At 40.7% G+C, this 24,837-nt stretch overlaps 1 protein-coding gene across 3 annotated transcripts in view; it reads right to left on the bottom strand.

Annotated features, from left to right (window-relative positions):
- The window catches only part of CACNA1S (calcium voltage-gated channel subunit alpha1 S), a 3,469,037-nt gene that overhangs the window by 3,255,279 nt on the left and 188,921 nt on the right, over positions 1-24,837 (bottom strand). For all 3 annotated transcript variants that reach the window (XM_044076603.1, XM_044076604.1, XM_044076605.1), the window contains one exon: positions 20,373-20,478. In XM_044076603.1, the coding sequence (XP_043932538.1) occupies positions 20,373-20,478 (106 nt within the window). The remainder of the gene's footprint in view (positions 1-20,372; positions 20,479-24,837) is intronic.

The raw sequence follows: 24,837 nt of genomic DNA, 5'->3' as shown, positions 1-24,837 counted from the left end.
GACCCAGGTGGACAGTAGTCTCTCCTTTGATAGTCACATCGCCACAGTAGTCAGGAAGTCCTACGTGGCCCACCTCATCATAAAAGGGTTCTCATCCAGGAAAAAAGAGGTCATTGTTCCCCTCTACTCGACACTCAATAGACCCATTATAGAGTACAACGCCCCTTTTGGAATGTACCTCACAAGACATCTGCAGCAGTTGGAAAGGCCACAGAAGTACCTCACAAAGAGGATTACTGGCCTCAAACAAATGCCCTACACTGACCATCTCAAAAAACTGCAGCTTTACTCCGTAGCATATCGCCTACTCCGAGGTGATCTCTGCCTAACATATAAAGCTATGTCAAACCCAGAGCTGTTGGACATGCTACACCTAAAGAAATCCCAATCCCTCCGAGCTACACTCTCTAGGGACCTAAACCTTGTCACCACAATAAACAGGACATGCTGGAGGGATAGATTATTGTCCCAGAGACTTCCCATGCTCTGGAACAGGCTACTCATCTATGTCAAGCAAAGTTCTTCATTAGCACTCTTCAAGAAAAATCTTTATGAGTGGATGGGAAATAGGAAATACACCCCACGGATCACTTCTGTGTCTCTGCTCGACAGTGGCAAAGGAAAATATCTTTCTTGGGTGGCGTAAGCCAGGGAACCTTGTTGGCTAGGCTTACGTAGGCCCTTGGGCTGATATCCCAGTACCTACATATGAACCTATGTACACATTAGTTTACAAAGTCTATTGAACATGTGGGAGAAACAGACAAATGTAGGCTTTGTAAAACAGAACTGGAAACAGTTGTAAACCTCATTGCTGGTTGCGACATACTAATGGCAGAAGGACTGTATACTGAAAGACATAATAATGTGGCAAGACTGTTGCACTGGGGATTGCACAAACATTATGGTACTGAAGTGGCTGAAAAACACTGGAAACATGAGCCACAAAGCAGCATAGAAAATGAAGTCTACATCACATGGGATCATCCATTACTAACAGTTCAAAAGACAGATGCTAGAAAACCAGATATAGTGGTTCAAGAAAAGAAGACAAAAGTAGCATTGATCACTGAAATCACCACACCCAGTGACTACAGTGTCCTGCATACAGAGAGACACAAAGTCATAAAATATCAGGATTTGTAAGCAGAAACGAGAGCAATGTGGAAGAAAGATACCCAGATAGTTCCAATAGCAGTAGGAGCAACAGGTCTTATAAAAAAAAGTCTACAGTCATATTTTGATATGTTACCAATACATATAACTCCATACGAATTGCAGGAGAAGTCATTACTGGGCATATTGAGGGTGCTGCGAAGAGCACTTCTGGCTGGCATCAAAGAGTGAAACAATAATAATTTCATGAACGTTAATCATACTTTGACTTAGGAATCCATTCCCGTCATGGTATTAGAAGCCCAAAATATTTGGAGAAATTAAAAAAGCGCGATGCCATTACATGCATTATTTACTAGGTCATATAAATATGAGGAGATTTCTCAAGATTGGAGATATGTGCTTATTAAACCTTTCTTTAAGGAGAAAGGGGTGTAGGCAAACCCAGAGTCATACAGAGCCTTAAGTCTTTCATGTTTTGGAAAAAATAATGGAGAAGGTACTATTGGATAAATTATTGCCAGAATTGGACAGGCTGGGACTTGAAACCGTATATCAGAATGCATATGTTGAAAAAATGATCTATTACCACCTGTAATATGATGTTCTATAACAATATAATAACAGCTATGAATGAAAAATAGTTCTGTGATGTAATTTATATATATTTATCTTCAGCATTTGACAGGATCATACACAAAGCACTAATCAATAAATTACAACAACTAGGTAACTATGTATTCTTGATAAGATGGATAGCTGCATGTCTTACAAATGGGTTCCTGTCAGCAGACCGAAGGCGCATGTTTTCGAATGCGTCTTGGTCGAACTGACAAAACCAAAACTGCAAAATATCGAAGCGGCATGTAAGCAAATTCTTTCCCTGGGAAAGAATTTGCTTGGCTGTTTTGGTACTTTGCTGTTTTCAGCACTGTAGTGCGGTCTTGGAGTATAAGTAGGGGGCACATCTCATGTTTTAATGTGCTTTCTTTTTTTTTTTTTGGAACATCGATTTTTTTCCCTTGGAAAAAAATCGCTGTTCTGACAGTTCGGTTTTGTAAGCTTTCACTTATAAGCGTTCAGTGACCTAATATAGACCCTTACAAATAGGACAGGGCAAGTATCATACAGCAATTGGATAGGTGAAATTCCTGGTTACAGTCAGGGTGTCCCACAGGGCCCTGTCCTAGGCCTTTACTTGTTTAGATTGTATCTTTCAGACCTAACTTTTTCATCTGAGGTGTTCTACAATCTATATGTAGATGACCCGAAATTGGGTAAACTGATTACATGTGTTACAGATAAGGCATGTCTGCAAAACAACTTGACAAAATTGACTATTTGGATACAGGAGAATAATATGCTGACAAATACATCAAAAACTAATTATATAAGATTTGGCAGACATAAATTTAAAGGGCTATATTTAAAATAGCACACAGTGATTGAAAATGTAGATTCCTTTACAGACCTCGGTACATGGATAAATCCAGCTTTGAGGTTTTCTAATCCTATCAACCAAATGGTTAATGATAGTTATAGAACTATAGGTTATATAAAAAGATGTATATAGTCTAGGAAATCAGCAATGATGAAGTCATTGTTTGTTAATTACATTAGACCCAAACTTGAGTATGGAATGACAATACGGAAACCTTAGAAACAAAACAAGCTTGGGTAAACCGGAAAGAGTACAGTGGAAATTTACCAAGGCCATCCATGGATGTGAAAATGTGACTTAAGTAAGACTAAAATTTCTGAACTTGGTCAGTCTTTCTTATAGAGATCTAAGAAAAGATCTAATTCAAGTATCTAGGGCATGTAGAGCCAACTACTTCTGGGAATGTTTGGGGTTATCAAAAAGCAGTGGAGAATCAAACAACCTATGTAGAAGATTCTATAAGAAAGAAACATGTACTAATTTTTTCTCTGAGAGAGCAGCTGATGCATGGAAAGGACTACCAAATTACATTAAAGCAAGTACTAGTTTAGATATTTTAAGAACAGCCTGGACACTTACTATGGGGACAACTGTTTTGGTATATTGGCAGGCTAGAAGAGCATTAATGAACATGCTTGAAATAAGTATGTATGTATGTATGTATGTATATATCTTGTCTGTCTTTTTAGGAGCAGATGACTACTAGGAAAAGTGTAGTCAGTAACGCACACATTCCCCAAAGCTGTCAGAAGTGGAGGAATTTGTGCAGGTTCTATAAAGTCCTTCTGTAACAATTCATAGTATTCTCTGAGAGTCTGAGAAACCTCAGTGTATTCCCACTGAAAACACTGGCAGAGTCTAGAAATAGTCTCAGAGAAAGAGAACATCATTCATGCAAAGTCACAAACTGAACTCTCCTCCGAGTCTGAATCGGAAATCTGAGGAGAAAACCATGCATCTGTCCCTTCTTCCTCCTGTCCATATTCAGAATCTCGATTCTCTTCAGGAAAAGAGGTATCCCCCTTTATTTTACAAGAAGGATCAATAGTCTCAATTAAACCTAGTGCCAAACCCAGTGAACTACTTCTGTCTAAAGGAAATTTGAGGAAGCGTAAATACATGCTTACTCTTCTGTTTCTTTTTCACATAAAAACTGGGAAGAACAGTATTAATGGCAACAGTAGCTTCCCCGAGGATGGGCACAAGATTCTGGCAAAACAAGGAAGCTTTCCTTGTTCCCTCTCCCAGGGCTGACAACAGTGGCTCTGCCTTGCCCACCGAGGGGAGAGGGGACATCAGTAGCTACAGAGGATGTGTCTAACCCCTGGTCAATAGTGGCTGTAAGTGCTAAACCAGAGGGATCCAGGGGTAAGATGAGCGGTGTGAGGTACAACTAATGGCAGCAGCAGAGTCGCCGTCCTGTGGCTGATGCAAACTGCTAGTCTCCTATGATGGGAAAGGCTGATTTCTTCACTATTTGGACAGATCGTGGGACTAACAGATTGTTCCATGATTGAGCTATCAAGCTGAAAATGGTGCGTCTTTCCCAGGGGAAAACAAGCAGCAAAAGCCAGTAAAAATTAAAAATATTTAAAAGTAACTTTTTTCCAAAGACATACATAATAAAAAACAATTTAAAATACTTTTCCAGCCCCAAAAACTACAATAAATTATTAGTTATGTACTTACCATAACTTGGTGTCTGTGTTGTCCTTCTCTCATTCTGCTTCACTGATTGGTCACAGATCCGATCCTCAGATCTGACTCAGCCGCCTTCAACAGACTTTAGCTTCCAGGCTCAAGCTCTTCCCTTACCTATAATCCTCTGTCCCTAGCTCTACCTCCTCAGATCGAGTTTGCTGCCTCTAACAGAAGTAGATAGAAGGAAGAAAAGTAATCAAGGGTTCAACCTGGAATGAGGTTCCAACAAAGGCTTCTTCAGATCCTCTAAAAAACAGACTTTTTAGGAGGGGATCTCTGGGTGGGACGGTGAAGCAGAATTAGAGAAGGACAACACCGACACCAAGTTATGGTAAGTGCGTAACTAATAAATCTGATGTTGTCCCTCTTATTCTGCCTCACTGATGGGTCAGAGTCCCCAGCTACATGATTTCTTGGGTGGCCTCAAGGAGGGAAATGCTGGAGCACAGAGGAGCCAAAAGATGTCCTGCCCCTGGAGATCATGTCCAACATATAACGGGTCATGAAGGTATGAGACTTAGACCAAGTTGCTGCAGCTCAAATATCATCAATTGTACTCTAGATGAAAAAGCTGCTGAGGCAGCTATGGATCTCGTTGAATGAGCTTTTGGAGTACTAGGCAATTTCAGACCATTTTTGTCATAAATAAAAGTTATGCACCTGGTTATCCACCTACCTAATGTCACTTTAGAAACTACTCGACCCTTACAGTTAGAGGAAAAGGAGACAAACAGCTGCTCAGATTTTCTGAATTGTCTTGTTCTATGTAGATAGAAATGTAACTCTGAACATCCAAGGAGTGTAACATATATTCTCCTTTGTTAGAATAATTCAGAAATAACACTGGTAACTGAATGCCCTGATTTATGTTAGACTCTGTGGGCACCTTTGACATAAAAGATGGGTTAGCATGTAGAAAAACTCTATCCTTGTGAAAAAAATTATGTATAGATGTTTGGATGAAAGTGCATACAACTCAGAAACTCTTCTTGCTGAGGTAATGGCTATGAGAAAGGCAGACTTCCAGGACAAAAATTTCAAGTCACAATCATTAGCTGGTTCAAAGGGTTTTTTGGTCAGTGCTTGCAAAATAATAGTTAGATCCCATGAGGAACTGGGATTTCTGATTGGACGCCTAAGAAGAAAGACACCTTTGAGAAAAGCTTTACATATTCTGGTTGAAGCTATAGAACCAGAAGGTAATCCCAAATGAAAATTGTAAATGGCTGCTAACTGGAGCTTAGCAGTCACACAACTGGATCCCTCTTTAAATAAGGTCTCAAGGAATGAAAGAAATGAAGCAACAGGTGCTGAAAAAGGGTCAATGTGATGATTAGCAGCCGGAATAGAAAATCTTTTCCACTTGCTTTTATATAACTTCTTGGTGGAAGCTTTCTGGGAAACTAGAATGATAGCTTTGACAGGCAAGGAAAACCTGGACCCTCTGACAATCAAGGGAACTGGAGAAACCAAGGGGTTAACTTGAAGATGGGGAGATCCACGTGGAGTCCTAGTATGGGGTGATAAAGAAGGTACAGTTTGGGTTCCAGTATCCATGAAAGATATCTCAGATCAAGTGTTAAAGGCCCTATCTAAGGTAAAGAACACAGCTTTTATGGAACCTGATAGTATCCCAGGCTGTATTCTGCAACACCTCCAGCAAGAACTAGCTTCGCCATTGAGCACCCTATTCAACCACACCCTAAGTACAGGCTTCAATCCAGCAGAGTGGAGAACTGCCATTGTCATTACAAAACACCTCACAGATTAAAAAAAAATAAGAAAACACACGACCAGCCAGTACTTCACCAGTAACTTGCTTTCCTTTATTTCAACGATCTGGTACCTCGGCAATTCGCCTTCAAGGATCACAATTAATTCAATACAATCATCACATTTCTATACATTCTCATTTTAACAATTAACAAGTTAATCTCCTAATTAATTAATTAAACAGTGAAAAGACTTTTAAAGTGACCATGAGCTAATTATAAATTTCTATAATATAAATGTAAATATGTAAATAAATAAATAAATAAATAAATAAATAAATAAATAAATGAACGAACGTGTACTAAATATAAATAATTCATTAAATACCTAATTCTTGATTCACGCCATTAGGCTTTAAGGTATGGAACTTAAGAATCATTCTAGTCTCAAGCTCCAGTAGTTTTCCTACAACATCATCTCCCCTCTGAAGGAAGGGCTTTCCCAAGACACTAAACTGCCATTGTCATCCCTTTGCACAAAGGTGGTCCCACTACTGACCCTGGAAACGATCGCCCCATTAGCTTGACAAGTCTGATCTGTAAAGCCATGGAGCATATTATTATGGATCTTATAAACAAGGACACAGGCAATCTGCAAGCACTTGACACCACCCAGTTCGTATTTGTCAAGGGCGGATTTTGCCTGTTGAAGCTGGTTAACTTCTTTGAGACTGTCACCAAGGCCCTGGATGTGGGAAAGTCAATACACACAGCTTACTTTGACTTGGCCAAGATCTTCAGCATAATTTCCCACTCGAGCATCATCAAAAAAGCCAACACAACTTGGAGTAAATCCCTATCTCATCAGGTGGGTGGCCAACTGCCTTACTGACAGGATCCACAAGGTCAAAATAGGTGCCTCCACCTCCAGCAGCAGACCTGTCACTAGTGGTGTTCCTCAGGCATTTGTCCTGGGACCCTCTACTGTTTGGCATCTACTTCTCAGAGGTCCAGGCAAAGACAAAAGGCCTATGGCTGACCAAGTTTGTAGATGACTGCAAGTTGGGTGCTGTCACTGACTCTCTAAATAAATGATGTTAACATACTGCAAGAGGGTCTCACAGCAACAAATGACTGATGCCAAAGTCATGGCCTCAAGTTAAATGCAAAAAAATGTATCTCCATACCATTCGGCAAAAACACGGCTCCTACTGATTACCATATCAACGGCATCCTCCTAAGCACACAACCTGTGGTGACAGACCTGGGTACTCAGGTTGACAACAATCTCATATTCGACCATCATGTAGTGGCAGTGGTCAGAAAAACATTTTACTTAATTCATTCATAAGTAAAGGGATTGCATCCAGAAAAAGAGGTTATTACCTTTCTATACTCCTCCCTCATTAGGCAATTATTGAGTATAACATCCCATTTGGTATGTACCTCTCCAAACATCTGCACCAACTGGAAAGGACACAGAAATATCTCACAAAGAGAATCCATGGCCTCCAACACCTGTCCTATCTGGACAGGCTCAAATCACTATCGCTCTACTTGGTATTGTACAGATTGCTCAGAGGTGATCTGTGTCTCGCCTACAAGGTAATCTCGGACCCTGCCCTACTAGAGATACTCCATATCCATATGTCTAACTCCTCACGCATTACCCGCTTGAAGGGCCTAAATCTAATATGCAACATCAACAAAAACTGCTGGAGATACAGGTTTGTCTCCCACAGACTGCCCTGTCTCTGGAATAGACTTCCCATGCATGTCAAACAGAGTACTTCACAGACCCTCTTCAAGTGGAACCCTAATGAGTGGAGGGAAATCCACAAATATGTCCCAGGGGTTCCACCTGTGTCCCTCATTAACAGGGGCAACAGGTACTGACTGAAGTTTATTTTTTGGAGATAAACTCTTGGCTAGGCTTGTAAGGGCCTCAGGGCCATTAGCCTAGTAACCTCCTATGATCCTAAGAGACCAGAGGAAGGGGGACCAAATATGATGAGGTTAAAAAGGGGCAATGAGGATCACAGTACTTTAAACATTTGGTTTTCTGAAGAAATTCTGGAATCTGTGGAAGAGAAGGGTAAGCATAAAGGAGACCAGGGGGCCAATCATGGACTACAGTGTCTCTTTGGGACCTCCCTGAAGGAGAAATCAGAGTGAAATAACTGCTGCACTTGTTGTGTGGGGATGCAAAGAGATTGCACCAGGGAAGACCCCAATGGTCGAATATCTTGTTCGCTGCTGACTTGTGTGGCATCAGAATGGACCTGCTGAGCCTGTCCGCCAACATGGTGGAGTTCCCCAGTACATGTGTTGCAAGTAGAAACCAGTGTGAAGAAATCACCCATTCCCAAACTCTCATGGCCTCTCTTCAAAGTGGGTATGAACAGGTTCCTCCTTAATTGTTGATATACCAGATGCCTGACATGTTGTCGGTGTGAGTCGCAACAGTTCCCAGAAGTAGACTGTCCTGAAAAGCTTGCAATGATAGGAGGACATCCCTCATCTCCAGAACATGTTATGCAATATGGTTTCTAGGGGAGTCAACATGCCTTGGATCTGCCCCTTGAAATGCCCCCCCCCCACCACCACTGGTGGAAAGCATCCGTGGTCACTGTGGCTATTGGAGGGGGAAGGATGAAAGGTCTGCCTACTGAAAGATCAGAACGAATTCCGCTAAATGGCCTCTGCAAACATTGGTCAGTGTGACAGTAACAGATAGGGGATGATGCAGAACTGACCACTGAACAGCCAGTGTCCATTGTAGAATGCGCATATAGTATCTGGCTAGAGGTACTGGAATTATAGCAAATGTCATAGATCCCAGGGTCCGCAGAATCAATCTGGCAGGAGGAGGTGGATGAGATGATATAGCTTGTACTTGAAGAGTTAAAGTGTTAATGCAATATTGGGGGAAGGAAGCTACTTGCATAACTATGTTCAGTTGGGCCCGATGAATTCCAGGTTTTGAACAGGCAATGGTTGTGACGTGTCAGAGTTTATGATGATGTCTAGTTCATGGGAAATCTGATACAGATAATCTCTGGCCTGAGAAAGTTGATGTTGGGTGGGGGCCTATCATTCAGATATGGGAATACCTAAAACTCTTGCAACGGTAGATGACCTGCGACCATTGCCATGCATTTAGTAAACACCCAGGGGGCTGTGGTGAGTCCAAAGGGCATGGCACTGAACTGGAAGTGATTGGCTCTCATGCAGAAGTGTAGGTGACATCTGGAGTGCCTGTCTACTGTTATGTGACAGTACATGTCTTATAAGCCCACAGAGCACATCCAATCATTTTTCCTTAGTAACGGAAGGATGGACTGAACCATAACCATCCAGAACTTCTCTTTCTTTATGTATAAGTTGAGCTTGCTTAGGTCTACGATAGGCCTCAGGTTCCCTGTTTTCTTTGGCACCAAAAGAAATGGGAGTAAGTTCTGGATCCTCTCTGTTTAGCTGGGACCTCTTGGATGACTCTCTTTTGCAGTAATTATTTGATCTCTGGACCTGACAACTCACTCTGGCTGGGTGGAAAGCTGGGGACCTTCTTTTGAACCTTTGGAGGTGGGAAGAGAAAAGGGAATGTAGTAGCCTCTGGATATTATGCTTTGCGTCCAAGCATTTGACATTATTTGGTCCAGGCACCCAGGTGAAGGGAAAACGGCCCACAACTGCCTCCAGAGTTGGACAGTTGAGCAGCAGTTCAAGAGTGCTGAAAAGGTTTGTCAGAAAAGGGTTCCCTAAAGCCCTGATTTTGCAGGCCCCCTCTGCCTTTAGTGTAGTGTCTTCCATTACAGCCTCCTCCTCTGCCTCTGGAAGAGTACTCTCTACTTTGATCACGAAAGGAACCTTGTAATTTTTGGAACCAAGTTTTCTTAGCCCCTCTTTGATTTCTAGAATGGGTTTGTTGAGGGGTGAAAAATTTGATCCCCATGGCAGACAAAGTCTTACCCACTTACTCACTGCAGGTCAGGGTCTCCTTCACTGATGGGCCAAACAAAGAGGACCCATCGAAAGGGGCATTGACAAAACATGCCTTAATGGGCTCCACAAAATCACAAAGCCTCATCCAAGTATGTCTGCGCATTGCAATGCTGGTGCTGGCTGCCCTTGAGAATCCTTCCGCCAAATGGGAAATAAGCCTCATGGAAGAGTTTGTCAGGGAAGTAATCGTAGTCAGCTTTGGAGAAACTTTATCTAGCTCCTCCTTAGGCAAGCACTCCACCAAGGACTCAGAGTTCCTTCATCAGGTCTCTCTGTAGGTGAACAAAATGTGCCAAACAATTAAGTAGTGTAACTGAAAAAGTTGCCGAGGCAAATGTGCACTTCCTGAACCTGTCCAGCACTCTGGACTCCCTGTTCAGCAAGTGGACAGTCAAGCTCTTTCTTAGTAGCAGCTGCCACCACCATAGCATCAATGGGAATGCTCTTGCTCCAAAAAGATCATTTCTCAGGGGGAGAAAGAAACTTATTTGGTCATTTTGGTACAGGATCTATGGTGTCCACCTCCTTCCAGAACCAACGCCAATGAGTGACAATATCTATAAGACTGTCCATCAGTGGGACTACCCAAGATGTAGATGGGCCTGCCCCAAAGACCTCCATGAATGCAGAATCCTCCAAAGGATTTTTGGATGACCAGCCACCTCTTTGTTTTAAAATTTCTAAGATGTCCACAAAGGAGACATCATCCGATAGTGATTTGAGGGATCCCTCTCCTTCATTGTAGTCCGTATCCTCAGTGAGGGACTCCATAGGGTCTTCTCTTGCACGACCTCTTCTGTGGGATCTCCTCTGTGGGATATTCAGGTAAGGTGTTGAAAGAAGAAGGGGCCACCTCAGGTGGAAGAATTTGGAGGTCCTTAGAAGCGGGCTGACCCTGGACAGCAATGGAATGTGGAAGGTCCAGATCTAAAACGGGGACATGGGGAGGATCAGAAGTTAAAGGTTCCGGAGCTCTGTCACCAGAGAAAGCTTTTTCTAAAACTCAGAAAGCCAAAGGGCCCTCAGCCATTGAAGAAGAAGGAATGAGCACCCCAGAGCCCCAGCTCTCCAACAGAACTGGACCTGTACTGTTGAGAGCTGAAGCTCCAAGGGGGAGGGAAAGATCTGACAAAACTGGAACCGAACCTTGCCCCTCAGATCTGGCTGCAACATCACAGAGCCAGAACCCACTCTGATCTGAGGATCTCAGAGCACAGGCAGTCAAGGTCATGGTCAGTGTTGAGGAAGCAAAGGTCCTCTAATTTGACCCTGAATCCCTTGGCAGACAGCTGTCCTGGGGCTTCAAAACAACTATATTAATCAAAGAAGGAGAAGAAGAAAAAGTGGTAGGGACTGTCTTGGATCCTTAGGGGGACAGAGCTGGAAGTAACCCCATCTGGATCTGAGCTTCGATAATGGACCTAACCATCTTGTCCATGTCATCATATAGTCTACTAGAGGATCTGGAAGCAGCTACAGAGGAATGTCTTGAATGTCTAGTTGTCTGCAATATCTTGGTCAGCACAGTAAGAGACATCAGTCTTACGGATCTCCCAGGTGATGAAATACTAGATTCCAGATCCGGGGACTTACAGATCTGGGAAAGATGCTAAAAGATTGGACCTGAACTGCTAGGATCTGAAGAGGTGGTTGGTCCAGAAGTAGGCTCACTCGGAGCCGTCAAGTCTATCAGTACCAAGGAAGCCGACATAGATCTAGGTGCCAATATCCTTGGATCTGACTCTTCAGCGATTTTTGTAGGTATCTCAGAGGATGCTGTGGATTCTTTATGTTGGCGCTTTTTTGCCTCAGAGCCTAGTAAAGTCCTTAGACAAAGGTTGAGCCTCTGGAGAAGAAAGTTGAGCAGGCAGAAGCCCTTTTACTAGTAACTTATTTCTAAATTCCTGAACTGCCCGAGGATTGAAACCCTCACAGGTCTTGCAAAGGGAATCCAAGTGAGCAGCCCCCAAACAATAAACACATTTGTCATATGCGTATGCATGTGTGATTTTCCTATCACACTCAGTGCACCTCTTAAATCCAGTTGGCTTATCCAGGAACATAAATTACAATATGCCCTAAGGCAACCAATCCTAAAAAGAAAAGCTATAAAGTTATATAGATACAAAGTTTTTTTTTTAAAGAAAGATAGGAAGACAAAGAAAAATAGATGTAATGCCCTCGAACACTAAATAGGAAAGGGAGGAGTTTTATAAGATTATATAGTACGAAGGTTTTAAATATCAAAAAATATTGAGCAAAAACTTCACTTAACTGACAAAAACTCGGAGCACTGGAAAACGCGTCTGTACACACTGGTGGTAAATGAGATCTGAAGAAGGTAGAGGTAGGGACAGAAGATTATGGGTAAGGAAAGTGCTTGAGCCTGGAAGCTAAAGTTTGTTGAAAGTGGCAGGGTCGGATAAGAGGATTGGATCCATAACCCATCAGTGAAGCAGAATGAGAGGGACAACATCAGATCACAATTTTTCCACAGAAAAAATGTTTTTCAATTAATTTAAACAACTTTTAAAATGACGGGGAAAAAAAGAGTGCTCCTCTTTAAAAGTACAGTAGAATCTTGTGACAGTCCATTAAAACACAAACTCTTACCTTTAAAATATATTTCGTGAAGAGGAAAGTATCAGTAATAAACTCAATTATTCAACAGATTTTCTTTTCCAAAGGGAACTTATCTGCCCAACAAAGGAACAACACAAGCTGACCATCAATCCTAAGTGTCAGAGGAGTGCATTCTTTGGTGGCAGTGGTGCCCAAACTTGTCTTTTAGTCAGCTCAGCCCGGGCTGTCAGACAGTTTGGGTGAATGGAAGGTGCCTGGAAGCTTTGGAAGCTGGCCAGTTGTTATATCCTTGGCAGGATTTAATCCCATATAGTTAAGGCTACTGCAGCAGTGATCAATAGGATGAACATTATTTATATATTACATCTACTGGCTTAATACTAATTAAGTTGTTATCACATTAATTGAAATGCTCCTTTGGAATCTAACTGTAAGCTAATTTTCTCAATCAGTAATGAACTGTATCTATCTGAAAATTCAAAATCTATTTTTAAGCGAAAATTCAATGTTGTGCTATAGCGACAGCTAAGCTACTGCCAATGTCAATGTGAATTTCTATGTAAACAGTTCTACATGCTGTTATATGTTTAGTTGTACTGTCTAACCTGTATGGCCCAGATCATGACTGAAAAGAGTCATTGGACCACTTCAACTACCCAGTTAAACAAATGTTAAATACATAAATCAGTAAATAAACTTGCACCTGGGAACAACATCCAGCCTGCAGTGTCTCATGACGGTGCTCAGGAAGACCAAGTTACACCTGCATACATTTTCCCCAGATTGACATTATGGAAGAAAGTCTTAGACACAGTTATTGCTTTGTGGAATATGTCCAAAGAATTGCAAAAAGAAGCTTTCTGTATTTTTGTGACAAAAACTGAAGCCATTCAGAAAGAATATGCTTAGAAATGTTTTTGCTCACTTTTGACTTAGCAAAAGAAGCAAATGAGTACAATATCCTTGCAGAAAGACATGATTCTGTGCACATAAAATTTCAGCTGTCTTTGACTTTGAGCATCCACAGAGTGAAGCCTATTCTCCACAAATGCATTCTTCGGGGAAATACAAGTAAATTAATACGTAACTATAAGTTTAACTCTTGGACAACATTAGGCATACAAAGCAGGTTAATTAACTTTTCCTCTTATAAAATGGAACTAAGGTGGTTTGAAATAAATTATAAGTTCTTTCAGCTGAAGTAGCAACATCTAAGAAGAGGGTCTTTCAAAACAAGAACTTCATACCAACAGAGGTTATGGGTTCAAACGGTGGATGAGTAAGATTCTCAAGAGGAAGCAGACATCCCAAAGAGGCAAGGGATCTAACAGAAGGCCCGAGGTGGATTGTACATCTCTAAATAGCCTTACAAAACTTTAATGAAGCAAGAGAAGCAAACTTTAAATCAGTGTGGAAGTTTAAAATAGCTACTAACTTTAATGGTGGAGTAACTAAGCCTGGGTCAAACATTTTTGAAAGGACCAAGGACACAGGAACAGAAAAAAGACAAAAACAGCTCCATCTGTCGCAATGATTTTTCTAGGTAGATGGTCTTTTACATGAAGTAATGATGGAAATTAATCTATCAAAAACCTGCCCCTTTAGCCACCACTGAAACTGGAAAAGCCAGTCTGTCAGCTTCAGAGAAGGAAAGCCTGTGTGAAGTTTGCTTAAAGACTACAACAGCAGCATTCTGACATAACATAGTCGCATGGGTTTTTGAAAGAGGAAGGACTGCAGAAGACGGAACCAGGTCTATCTAAACCAAAAGAGAGTTATTAAAATGATCTCTTTTTTCAGCAGCTTGGCCTTCTGAACGACTGTCTTCACCAAAAAAAAAAAAAAAAAAAAAAAAAAAAAAAGAATCCATTTGGGCACTGTTAAACTAAGGCATTTCTGACCTGACTTTCTGGAAAAGAACATGGGATAGCTGGTGATGGTTGGAGAGGGAAAGCAGTCACATTGACGAAAGATTCTGTTTGCAACAGACTGGCTCCAACATCACTTGTGAGGCATCAGAAGGCTAGAGTTGAGGATGTCCACTACAGAATTTGCTTCTCTTAGGATGCGCATCACAACCAGGAATGAATCAGAGTTGATGGCCTATTGCCAAACCTTCACTACACCTCTGGAAAGTGGGCTTTTTCTCCTATTTGTTAATCTATCACACAACAACCATATTGTCCAACTAGATATAAAGGACTCCCTGTGGGGCAGAGTTCTAAAATGTCAGGAAAGAGAAGACGGTTGTCTCTATTTTTGGATTGGTGACATATAGATGAGATTCGTGAAGAGTCCAGGTACCATGGATAGACTGCAGACTGTAGTGCCATTCCAACCCATCCTAGGTCAGATAAGTATTCCTGGCTGATGCATCACTAGCTTCAATCCATCAGGCCAAATAGGAGGGGTAGGCTCTGAAGCGGACGTGGGAGCCGAGCTCACACAAGCCAAAGTAATGAGAGGGATGGTCGGTTCCGAAGAAAAAAACGGGGTGACTATCCCTCTTGGAGTCGACCGGAGAGTGTCGGCTCCCAGAGCCCTCGGCTCCAGACTGAGCTGATGAGGTTAGAGTTATCGGTGCCGAGGAAGATGGAAGAATTCTCGGAACCGAAGGTTCCAGCACTAAATGACCCAAAACATTAGACTCTGAGTGCAAAGCAGTCGGATGAGTAAAAGTAAACTGAAGATGGGATCGCTCCGAAGCCTCTGGGTCCGGAGGAGCTGAAATTTTTGCCAGTGCTAGGTCACAGAGGAGCTTCTTCACCACCCGCTCTACATCCTCATCAGAAAGTGTCCTGGAGGAATGGGTGGAGATAGATGGGAGATCTCCTTTCCAAAATCGGAGATCTTAAGGTTGGTGAAACCGGTTCCAAAATCAGTGAGTAACTCGACAGAGAAGATTGTCTCGGTACCAATGAAACAGACAGCTCCAAGACTGAAGAAGCAGAATCGGAGCCAGAACTTTTCGGCTCCATCGCTTTAGATTTCTTTGTCAGTTCCGTAGCAGGAACCGAAGCAGATTTCCTTTTATGACTTTTAGGAACTGTATGACCTTGTTCCAGCTGTTCTTGGAAGGAACTAGTCATAAGGCCCCTAGTTATAAGTTTTATGTTCCTTTCATTAAGAACCCTGGTGCTGAAAGCATGACAGAAAGTACAGGGTTCTTGCAAATGAGCCTCTCCAAGACAGTACACACAAATGGTGTGACTGTCAGTTAATGACATTTTTTGAGAACATTTATTACATTTTTCAAAGCCAGAAGGGCAGTGTTCTTTGTGTTCTCTGTCTTTATCCTTTGACATATTTCTTTCCAGAAGAAAGAACAAATACAATAACAAAGACAATAACAAAACGCAATAGTACAACTATAAGAAGAGGTAAATATATATATATATATATATATATATATATATATATATATATATATATATATATATATTTTTTTTTTTTTTTTTTTTTTAATAGAAGGAGAAAAAACTGGCACACAGAGAGGAAAGGCCCTCTAATTTAAACGGGCAACTATGTCCCTCTAATTAAAATGGGCCATACAACCCTTAAGAAAAGGGAACAGGGGTAGCAAGCACTCACGACAATCACTCAGATAATAAAGGAAAAAAAAAAAAAACTATTAAAGAGAAAAGTGAAGACATATAGTCAAAAATATCAAAATATTTCACTTAGCCAATGAGCCAGTAAGAAGACAACCTCGAAGCTTTTGCGGCAAACGAGATCGGGGGAATTGCCATGGTTCACCATGGGATAGGGGATAGCCTCGAGCCAGTAAAAGCTCTCGAGCTTTAATATCGGCCGAGTTGGAGCCGAGGATCGGCTCCGAACCCATCCAGCAAGAATTACAGCAATATAGGACTACATAACATCTCTTTGTTTGTGAGGTAGAGCTAGACCCTTCTCTTTATATCTAGAAGTAATACAATCAGAAAGCCACTTGGACACTATGATTTTTAGCAACACTATCTCTCAATATGGCTTTCGACAGGAAATAAAAAGTTGATCTGTTTTCTGAAACACTTTTATCTTGCAGGAAGAATCTCAGTTGGTGGCAAACAGCCATCAAATGCAAGGTATATTCTCCTTTATTAAAAAATTTGGGAAGAAAACTAGCAAGTTAATGGACTGGTTATGTGCATCTTCTGAGGCCACTTTTGGAAGGAAATTTAGATTTGTCCAAGGAGAAGCCCTGTTATTATTAAAAAAAAAGATCAAATAAGGGGGTTTGCAAGCTAATGCTTGTTACTCAAAAATTCTCCTATCTGACTTAATGGCCACCAGGAAAATAGTTTTCCATGACAGAGATTTCAGTTCTGCTGAAACTGCTGGTTTGAAAGGAGGTCAAGTTAAGGCATGAAGTAATAACGTAATGTCCCAAGGAGGAACCATATCCCTCATAGGGAGTCTGAGAAAGAATGTTCTCCACAAAAAAAGCTTTAGAAAGTTTCAAGGAAGAAACAGAATTCTCTTTTTCTCCTATATAAAATTTGATATGGCTACTAGTTGTACTTTGATGGTAGAAAATTAGCATCTTCCTGAAATAACCACAGTAAAAAATCTAGAATAGACAGTAAAAGTGCTGAGAAAGGATGTAAGCTCTTTGATGGTGCCCAAATAGCAAATCTCTTCTATTTGTTTTGTATACCTTTCTGGTGTTTGTTTTTTGCGAGGAACAACAAACAACGAACAACGAACCAACTCCAAAATATGAAACTGGCTCATAACAGTGGATCTGCACATGTTTTATTACTACAAGTAAAAAGATGAGCACTTATGTCCAAAAATGCTCAGACTTTATCAGATATGAAAACATTTAAACCACACTAAAATAAGCTTTACACATCACATGACCCTACCTATCTAAATAAAACTGGAATTATTTAAATCAAGAGTGATCACAATACAAACTACGCTATGATTTCCAGTTAACACTTAATGGATAACATATCATTAAGTCCTTGGTGGTGGTGGGGGGAGACATTTACAAACATCTGAAACCACAATTTTCTTTCTTCTATACATTATTTCCAAGGTGCACCTCTTGGATGCTGGTCACCTTTTTCAATAACTATAAACAATAATTTATGCAAGGGAAAGTCTTTAATATGTGTAAACAAACACTGGCTGTCTTTTCTGACCTTGTAATCGTGTTCACATATACGGTCCTTAATCATGCGCCCGTGCTTCCATAGACTTAAACGTTCTCCTGGTTTTTGCATACAATACTTGGGACATCTCCCAAGTATTTACTCAAAGTGCAATTATTAACTATAAACTGACAATTTTTCTTAATGATATTACTAACTGCTGGGCTATCAACAGAATATGTCATTATAAAACTATGTTGAAAATCAACTTTTGATGGTCCAGAGCTATCTCTTGGTTTAATGGAGCACCCGTTATCATAACTTGTAGGACGTGCATCTTAATCAATACACAATGCATTTCCTACACAATTTAATAAAGGTGCAAATATGCTTGCAAGTCTCTTCCTCACAACTTCAGCCTTAAGTGTCGTAAACAAAGATATAGGATACCCCTTACTAAGAAACATACTCTGCAATAAATTTACTTCAGCCATAAAGTCTGAAAAATCTGTAATCATTCTGGCAGCTCTAACGAGATGCCCTTTTACCACCACTTGCTTCTGATGGAATGGGTGGCAACTAGAAAAATGTAAAAGTGTGTTAGAGTATGTGGGCTTTCTAAATACCTTAGACACTATGCATACAGCCCCCTCAGCTTGTTTTTTTTACTAAGTAGCACATCCAAGTAGGAAGATAAGATGTAGATCACTGAAATAAAAGCCTGGCATCCCTGGTCATCACTGGAATTGGAGGAACCATACCGTTAATGTCAGGGCTTTAAACCCCAGTGAGGCTGACTGGATGGGTGGGATAGTACATCTGGAAGTAGGTCCAGCACTCAGGTAGAGTATTTCAGATGAGGCCAGCGATAGGGGTACCACACTAGATGGGGACAGAAGGGGGTAATGAGAATTACTGTTGTCTTGCACCAAATAGTTTTCTGAAGGACGTCTGTTATAAGGCTAAAAGGTGGAAATTCAAATAGGAAGCCCAGATGCCAAGTGTGGATCAATGCAAAGGGTGATCGATCCTCTTTGAGGATCAAGGTAAAGTAGCTTCTGCACTCGGTGTTCAGATGGGACATAGAGAGGTTGCAGCATGACTGGCCACAGCAAATGAAAATTATGGTTGCCATTAACTGACTGAGAGACCGATCATGAAGTAAGAGGATGGAGCTGCTCAGCTTGCCTGCTACAGCATAGGTGCTTCCCAGAATGCCCATCGCCACTGGAAAGCATTGAGAAGACATTGCCCAATGACAAATCCTCTTGGCTTCCTAACATAGTGTGTATGAATGGGTTCCCCTTGCCTGTTGATATACCAGACCACAGCTATGTTGTATGTCTGGATGGAAAATAGCATCAAGAAAGGAATCCTGAAAGCCATTCAGTGCTAGGAGGACTGCATTCATCTCCAAGAGACTAATATAAAGACTGGCCTCTGCAGATGGCAACATGTCTTGAACCATCTTCCCCTTGAAATGATCCCCCCACCCCACCCCAGAAGGGGAACATTCAGGATCACAATGGTTTTTGGGGGTTGAAAGATGAACAGCTTATAAAAGGTACCAGTACAGGATCTGATGGAATTGGATAACCCATCTGTTGAGCTGGATGGAAAAGATAGCATCAGATCAGGGCATTTCACCTTTGCTTTCAAAAGACAGAAATTGCAGTGGTGCATGAGTTAGTTCCATCCACTTGCCTTACTATGTGTGCACTGCCTATTCCCTGCTATGTGAGACTCAGGTGTCAATCACTAGTCTTGACTACACCACCACAGAAAGGTGTCGAAAGGAGCTCCATTCATCTTCTTCCTGCTTAGACTTGCTATTCTTGACTGTCTTGTGTTCCTAAAGTCAGGTCGCCAATTAAAGGACAGACATCATGAATTTTGCAAATGTGCTAATAACAAGTTTAAACACAGCTACAGTGAATGTGAACTACAGCAAGAAAGTATTTTCAGCCAACCATAATAAAAGAAAAACATAACCATGTATACATTACAAAAAGGAATAACTAATTGTAATATAGTGAATAAAATCCATTAAATCAGTCAGTAATGAAATTTGATGCAAATATTAACACTTTAGAAATACCAAAATAACTTTTCTAAGACACCAAAACAGTGCCTCGCAACAAGGGCTGCACACCGCTCATGGAAACAGTGTTCACACAAATGATAAAAACAATACAAACTTTTCTAAGAGACAATAAAATGCTTACATGGAGAATAAGTCTTTGATATTCTGAAAATAAAAAGATTGCTAGCTCCTGAAACAACACCAATATGATGAATACATTGCATATAAATTCCAAGTGTAAGTACCATTTCCTTGGACAATGCAAACCTGAAGCATCTTAAGTTTTTACTTCACCCCCTTCAAACTTTCCTGGGTAACCACTTGAACAAACATATGGTAACCTGTTCATATTCAAAATCCTAGTTAAGGCAAGCACTATAAACCTTGGACTGTAAAACTCATGCAGCTCCTTTTCACTGAGGACAGTGTATATACAATACCAGTTCTTTGAGATGCAGTTGTATAATAACAATCATACATCAGGGCTTCTAGATTTATACTTGCCATTTTGTTATGCTTTTGATCACTGTTCACTTTTTCATTCAGAAGTGATTGACAAAGAGAGCCAAGACAGTAATTTACAAACTCACGTATAGTTTAAACAATATTTAACTATAAGTAAGTGTACTTACCAAGGTGGCATTACTTGAATTGGTGTCGTCTTCAGGCATGGGCAGAAAAACAGCCAGTGCCACACAGTTGGCAAAAATGGTCAGTAATATAATGATTTCAAACGGTCTGGAATTGACAGTCAAGGAATGCAAAAAATGGTATACATTTAAGTAATTTTCTTCTGGTCTATTTTCACTTAAATCAATCCTGCACTCCCTAATAATAAGGTAGTTTAGTATTAACATGAAAATTATCGACCATTCACTAATCTGTGAAGTCAGGCTATATATAGTTTAACTTATTAAAATGCTATCACACACATTGCACTGTTTTTCATTTATTTGTGAATATACTGTCACACTGTCTAAAAGAATGAGTGCATGATACAGATAAATAGGATGCAATACCCTGTATACAGTATTACAGAATGTACACCACGCTACAACTCTTGAAACATGGCAAAATATAAGATGTAGAAAAGTCACTAGTCAGATTTTAATCATCTGTGAAGGAAGATGGAATTTGTCTGCTAAATGCAGGGCAGATCCTGTATGTCTCTTACTAGCTTACTGCTAGATTTATTCCCCCGCTACCTTCTCACTAAACTCAGCCCTGTTCAATTACCAAGCCACCCTGCTAGGGTATTAATACACTGATACTATCAAATGCACACAGTGTTTCATATGTTCTTCTGAGCATGGTGCTATCGGTTTTGTCTGGATGATCAGTTTCCAAAAATCTACAGGATGCTGTGCCATTCTGATCTGTCCCCTTGAAAAAATAAAGCAAGTCCCTTGCAACCCAGTCAAACTCCAAGTGATTTAGACTAGCCTCTGAATCTGGGTTCACAATAGTACTGATAGATATTCTGCCTCTGTGCCACAAGACTGACTTGAACAAGTCTTTTTAAATATTTTTTAAAAGGCTGCACTCTTACCTTCAGGAAAAAAATATAGTGCCATATTTTAGGAGGAACAGCTTAAAAAATTATTTCACTGACTAGTCTTTAAAATGCACTTAATACACACACCCACACCCACACACAGGTATGTATGTATGTATGTACGTATGTATGCCTGCATATAAGTATATGTTTTTATGCACGCACTCGTGTGCATGTGTGTGTGTGTGTGTGTGTGTGTGTGTGTGTGTGTGTGTGTGTGTGTATATATATATATATATATATATATATATATATATATATATATCTATATATGGGTCTACCTCACTTACCCAAAAAAACACATTGTCCACGTTTACTTCACCAAGACGAATATACCGACAAACCAGAAGACTAACATTTGGAACACTGACATTTTGACCCGAGGTAAATAACTGCTTGGCCATCCTGTTGAACTTTGCCCCTTACCCCCGTGGAAGTGCAATCTCTGAGTTGGTATATTTAGTTAGGGGGTGTATGGTGCAAAGCCCTCCCACATGGGGGAGTTACATGGGTGGGTATAGTTTTGTTTTTTTTTGGGGGGGGGGTGGCCAAGCAGCTACTTACCACAGGTCAAAATGTCAGTGTTCTGAATGTCGGTCTTCTAGTCTGTCGATTTATTCGTCTCGGTGAAGTGAATGTCGAAGGGGTGGCGAAAGCCAAATAACTATGGGCTAGGCTTATAAATGCCTTTGGGCAGATAGCCTAGTATGAACCTATGAACCTATGAACCTATGTGTTTTTTTGGGTAATTGAAGTAGATCCATATATACATATGTGTATATAGACACACCCACACACACACACACACACACACACACACACACACACACACAAACACACGCACATATTTGTATGTATCTGTATATATGTTACATATGTGTATATAAAACATATATCAATGACAGCAGGCAAGTTTACTGAACAAAAGTTTGGGTGATACAGAACTGGTTGACACCATTGGGATGACATACATTATATCAACAGCTAGACTACTTCAGGTCAAGTACTTATATCCTTGCATGATTCATGGTACAATCTATCTTGGAGTTTGGTTACAGTTCACTTAGTCAAATGCTTATTTGGTTGACAAAGTGTGCAATAGTGATATTTGTGAAACCAGCAGTTTGTGTGAACAACTGCGAGATTGCTGGTTTGATTTTGTGTGTGTGTGTGTGTGTGTGTGTGTGTGTGTGTGTGTGTGTGTGTGTGTGTGTGCACGTGTGGTTAGAGTGGGAGGATAGGTAAGGAGATAGATCAGATGCATGCGCCAGTGAGTGTGTTTTAAGGTTAGAAATATGGTCAGATAAGAGGATAGATTTTGCGGATGTGCAAGTGTTTGTGTGGGTTAGGATGAAAGTAATGGTCAGATAAGGGGACAGATTTAGTGTATGTGTGAGTTAGGATTATAGTAAGGGTCAGGTTAGGGGATGGATTTAGTAGTGTGTGTATATATGTGTGTGTGTGTGTGTGTGTGTGTGTGTGTGTGTGTGTGTGTGTGTGTGTGTGTGTGTGTGTGTGTGTGTGTGTCTGTGATGTCCTGTGTAGTGGCAGTGTTACTGAAAGTTTTTTGTTTTAAAGGCAAGTTACATGGTTAGAGTTAGTGGTAGGGGCATTAGTTTTAGGGTTAGTACGCATTACTAAGATGGGCAGGAGGGGTGAAGCCTTTCAAAAATGAGATAGGAGTCAGCTCCTCCTTGTTCTCTGAAATTACAAACCACTGCCATGTTGTCATTGTGGATGGTGTCACATTCTACTGTAGGAAGTCCTTAGAGTGTAAAAAGGACTGCCATTATCTCAAGTACATTGATATGTAAACTGGCCTGTGATTATGTCCATATACCTTGAACGATCTATAGGGCATACACACACACACACACACACACACACACACACACACACACACACACACACACACACACTATTTAATTATCATGTTCCAAAGTTTTGGAAACAGTCTGTCATTTCTCCCACATTCAAAAAGGGTAATAAACTGGATGTGACTATTTATAGACAAATTAGTCAATCTGTAACCTGGAAATGTTTTGAAAGATGTTTAGTTTCTTTACTTGAAGACACTAATTACAACAAATGTACTCCTGATTTATACCAACATGGCTTTTTTTTTGGCAAGTCTACGCTAACAAATCATATTGCATTTTATGATTAAGTAAACATGGAGTTAAATTAAGTTTTTCACTGTAGGGGTAGTGTTCCTGAACCTGGCTAAATTTATTGTATTTATTTATTTAACATTTGTTTACTGGGAAAGTCCAACTTGGAACTAAGCAAATTTTCAGCGGTGGCCCAGGGAGAAACGCTCCAGATGCATGTCTTTGTAATGTAGGCGGAAACTGGACTTCCTGGAGAAAACCTATATGAACGCAGTGAGGACATGCAGACTCTGCACAGAAGGCACTCTAGTCGAGAATCGAACCAGGAGACCCCATGCTGTGAGGCAACAATGCTAATGCTGCACCACTGTGCTGTCTGTAGCCTTTGATAGCCTACAACATCCATCTATAAATAAGGTATTACAATTTTACAAATTTAAGCCATACTTAGTCAACTGGATAAATAACTGGCTGATGCTACAAGGTAATTGCTCGTAATTTCTGTTAACGCTGTTTGGAGTGCCACAAGGTTCAGTCTTTAGACCCTTTCTGTTTGATCCTGTCTTACCTACTAGTCCCATGAATAACAATTGCTGGCTTGCAAAATACACTGATGATTGTAAAGTGAGTTTTACTGTGAACAGTATTAAAGACTATTCTGTTATACACAAAATACAGGGCTTAACTTTAGTCCAAACAAATGTGAGGTACTTTACTTTACAAAGCCATCTATTAAACACCCTATACCTCTTAATGGCTTTATTCTTCCTGAAGTAAATGAATATAAGTATCTGGGTATATTGGTTACTTCTGACTTTTCTTTCTCAAAACAAGCATAGAGAAACAAACAAGAATTCAAAAGAGAGGTCTCAGCACTGGAAGAACACCCTCATCTGCTTGAACAAACAAATAAGACAACTTGCAAAATCCTCTAAGGGCAACTTCGAAAAAAAAAATTAGCAAACATAGCTAAGGATAACCATAAGGCATTTTTCAGCTATATCTGTAACCTAAAAGGTAGGACCCAGATCTGTGCTGAACTAGCTGTGGCTGGCATAATGCACACTGATCTTGTGAAAACCTGTTAGCTGACAGGTTTGGTGAAAATTTCACCCCCCACTGTCCCCTCCAAACATTCCACAAAGCATTCCCTCTACATCTTCACCACCTTGTATCTCCAAAGCGCAAGTTATTAATGCTCTCTCTAAGGCCAAAAGCACAGCCTCTATGGGACCAGACGACATCCCAAGTTCTGTCTTAAATGGTGTAAAACATGAGTTAGCAACTCCATTAGTTACTCTATTCAACCACAGCCTGAGTACTGGTTTTGTCCCTGCTGAATGGAAAACAGCAACCATCATCCCCCTTCATAAAGGGGGTACAGCAACAGACCCTGGGAATTGCAGGCCCATAAGCTTAACCAGCCTTATC

Source organism: Protopterus annectens, chromosome 7.part0 (assembly GCF_019279795.1).
Source record: "Protopterus annectens isolate FY-2018-M chromosome 7.part0, PAN1.0, whole genome shotgun sequence".
NCBI classification, from domain to species: domain Eukaryota; kingdom Metazoa; phylum Chordata; order Ceratodontiformes; family Protopteridae; genus Protopterus; species Protopterus annectens.
The sequence above is the reverse complement of the archived record's forward strand: the minus strand, read 5'-3'. Positions and strand labels throughout refer to the sequence as shown.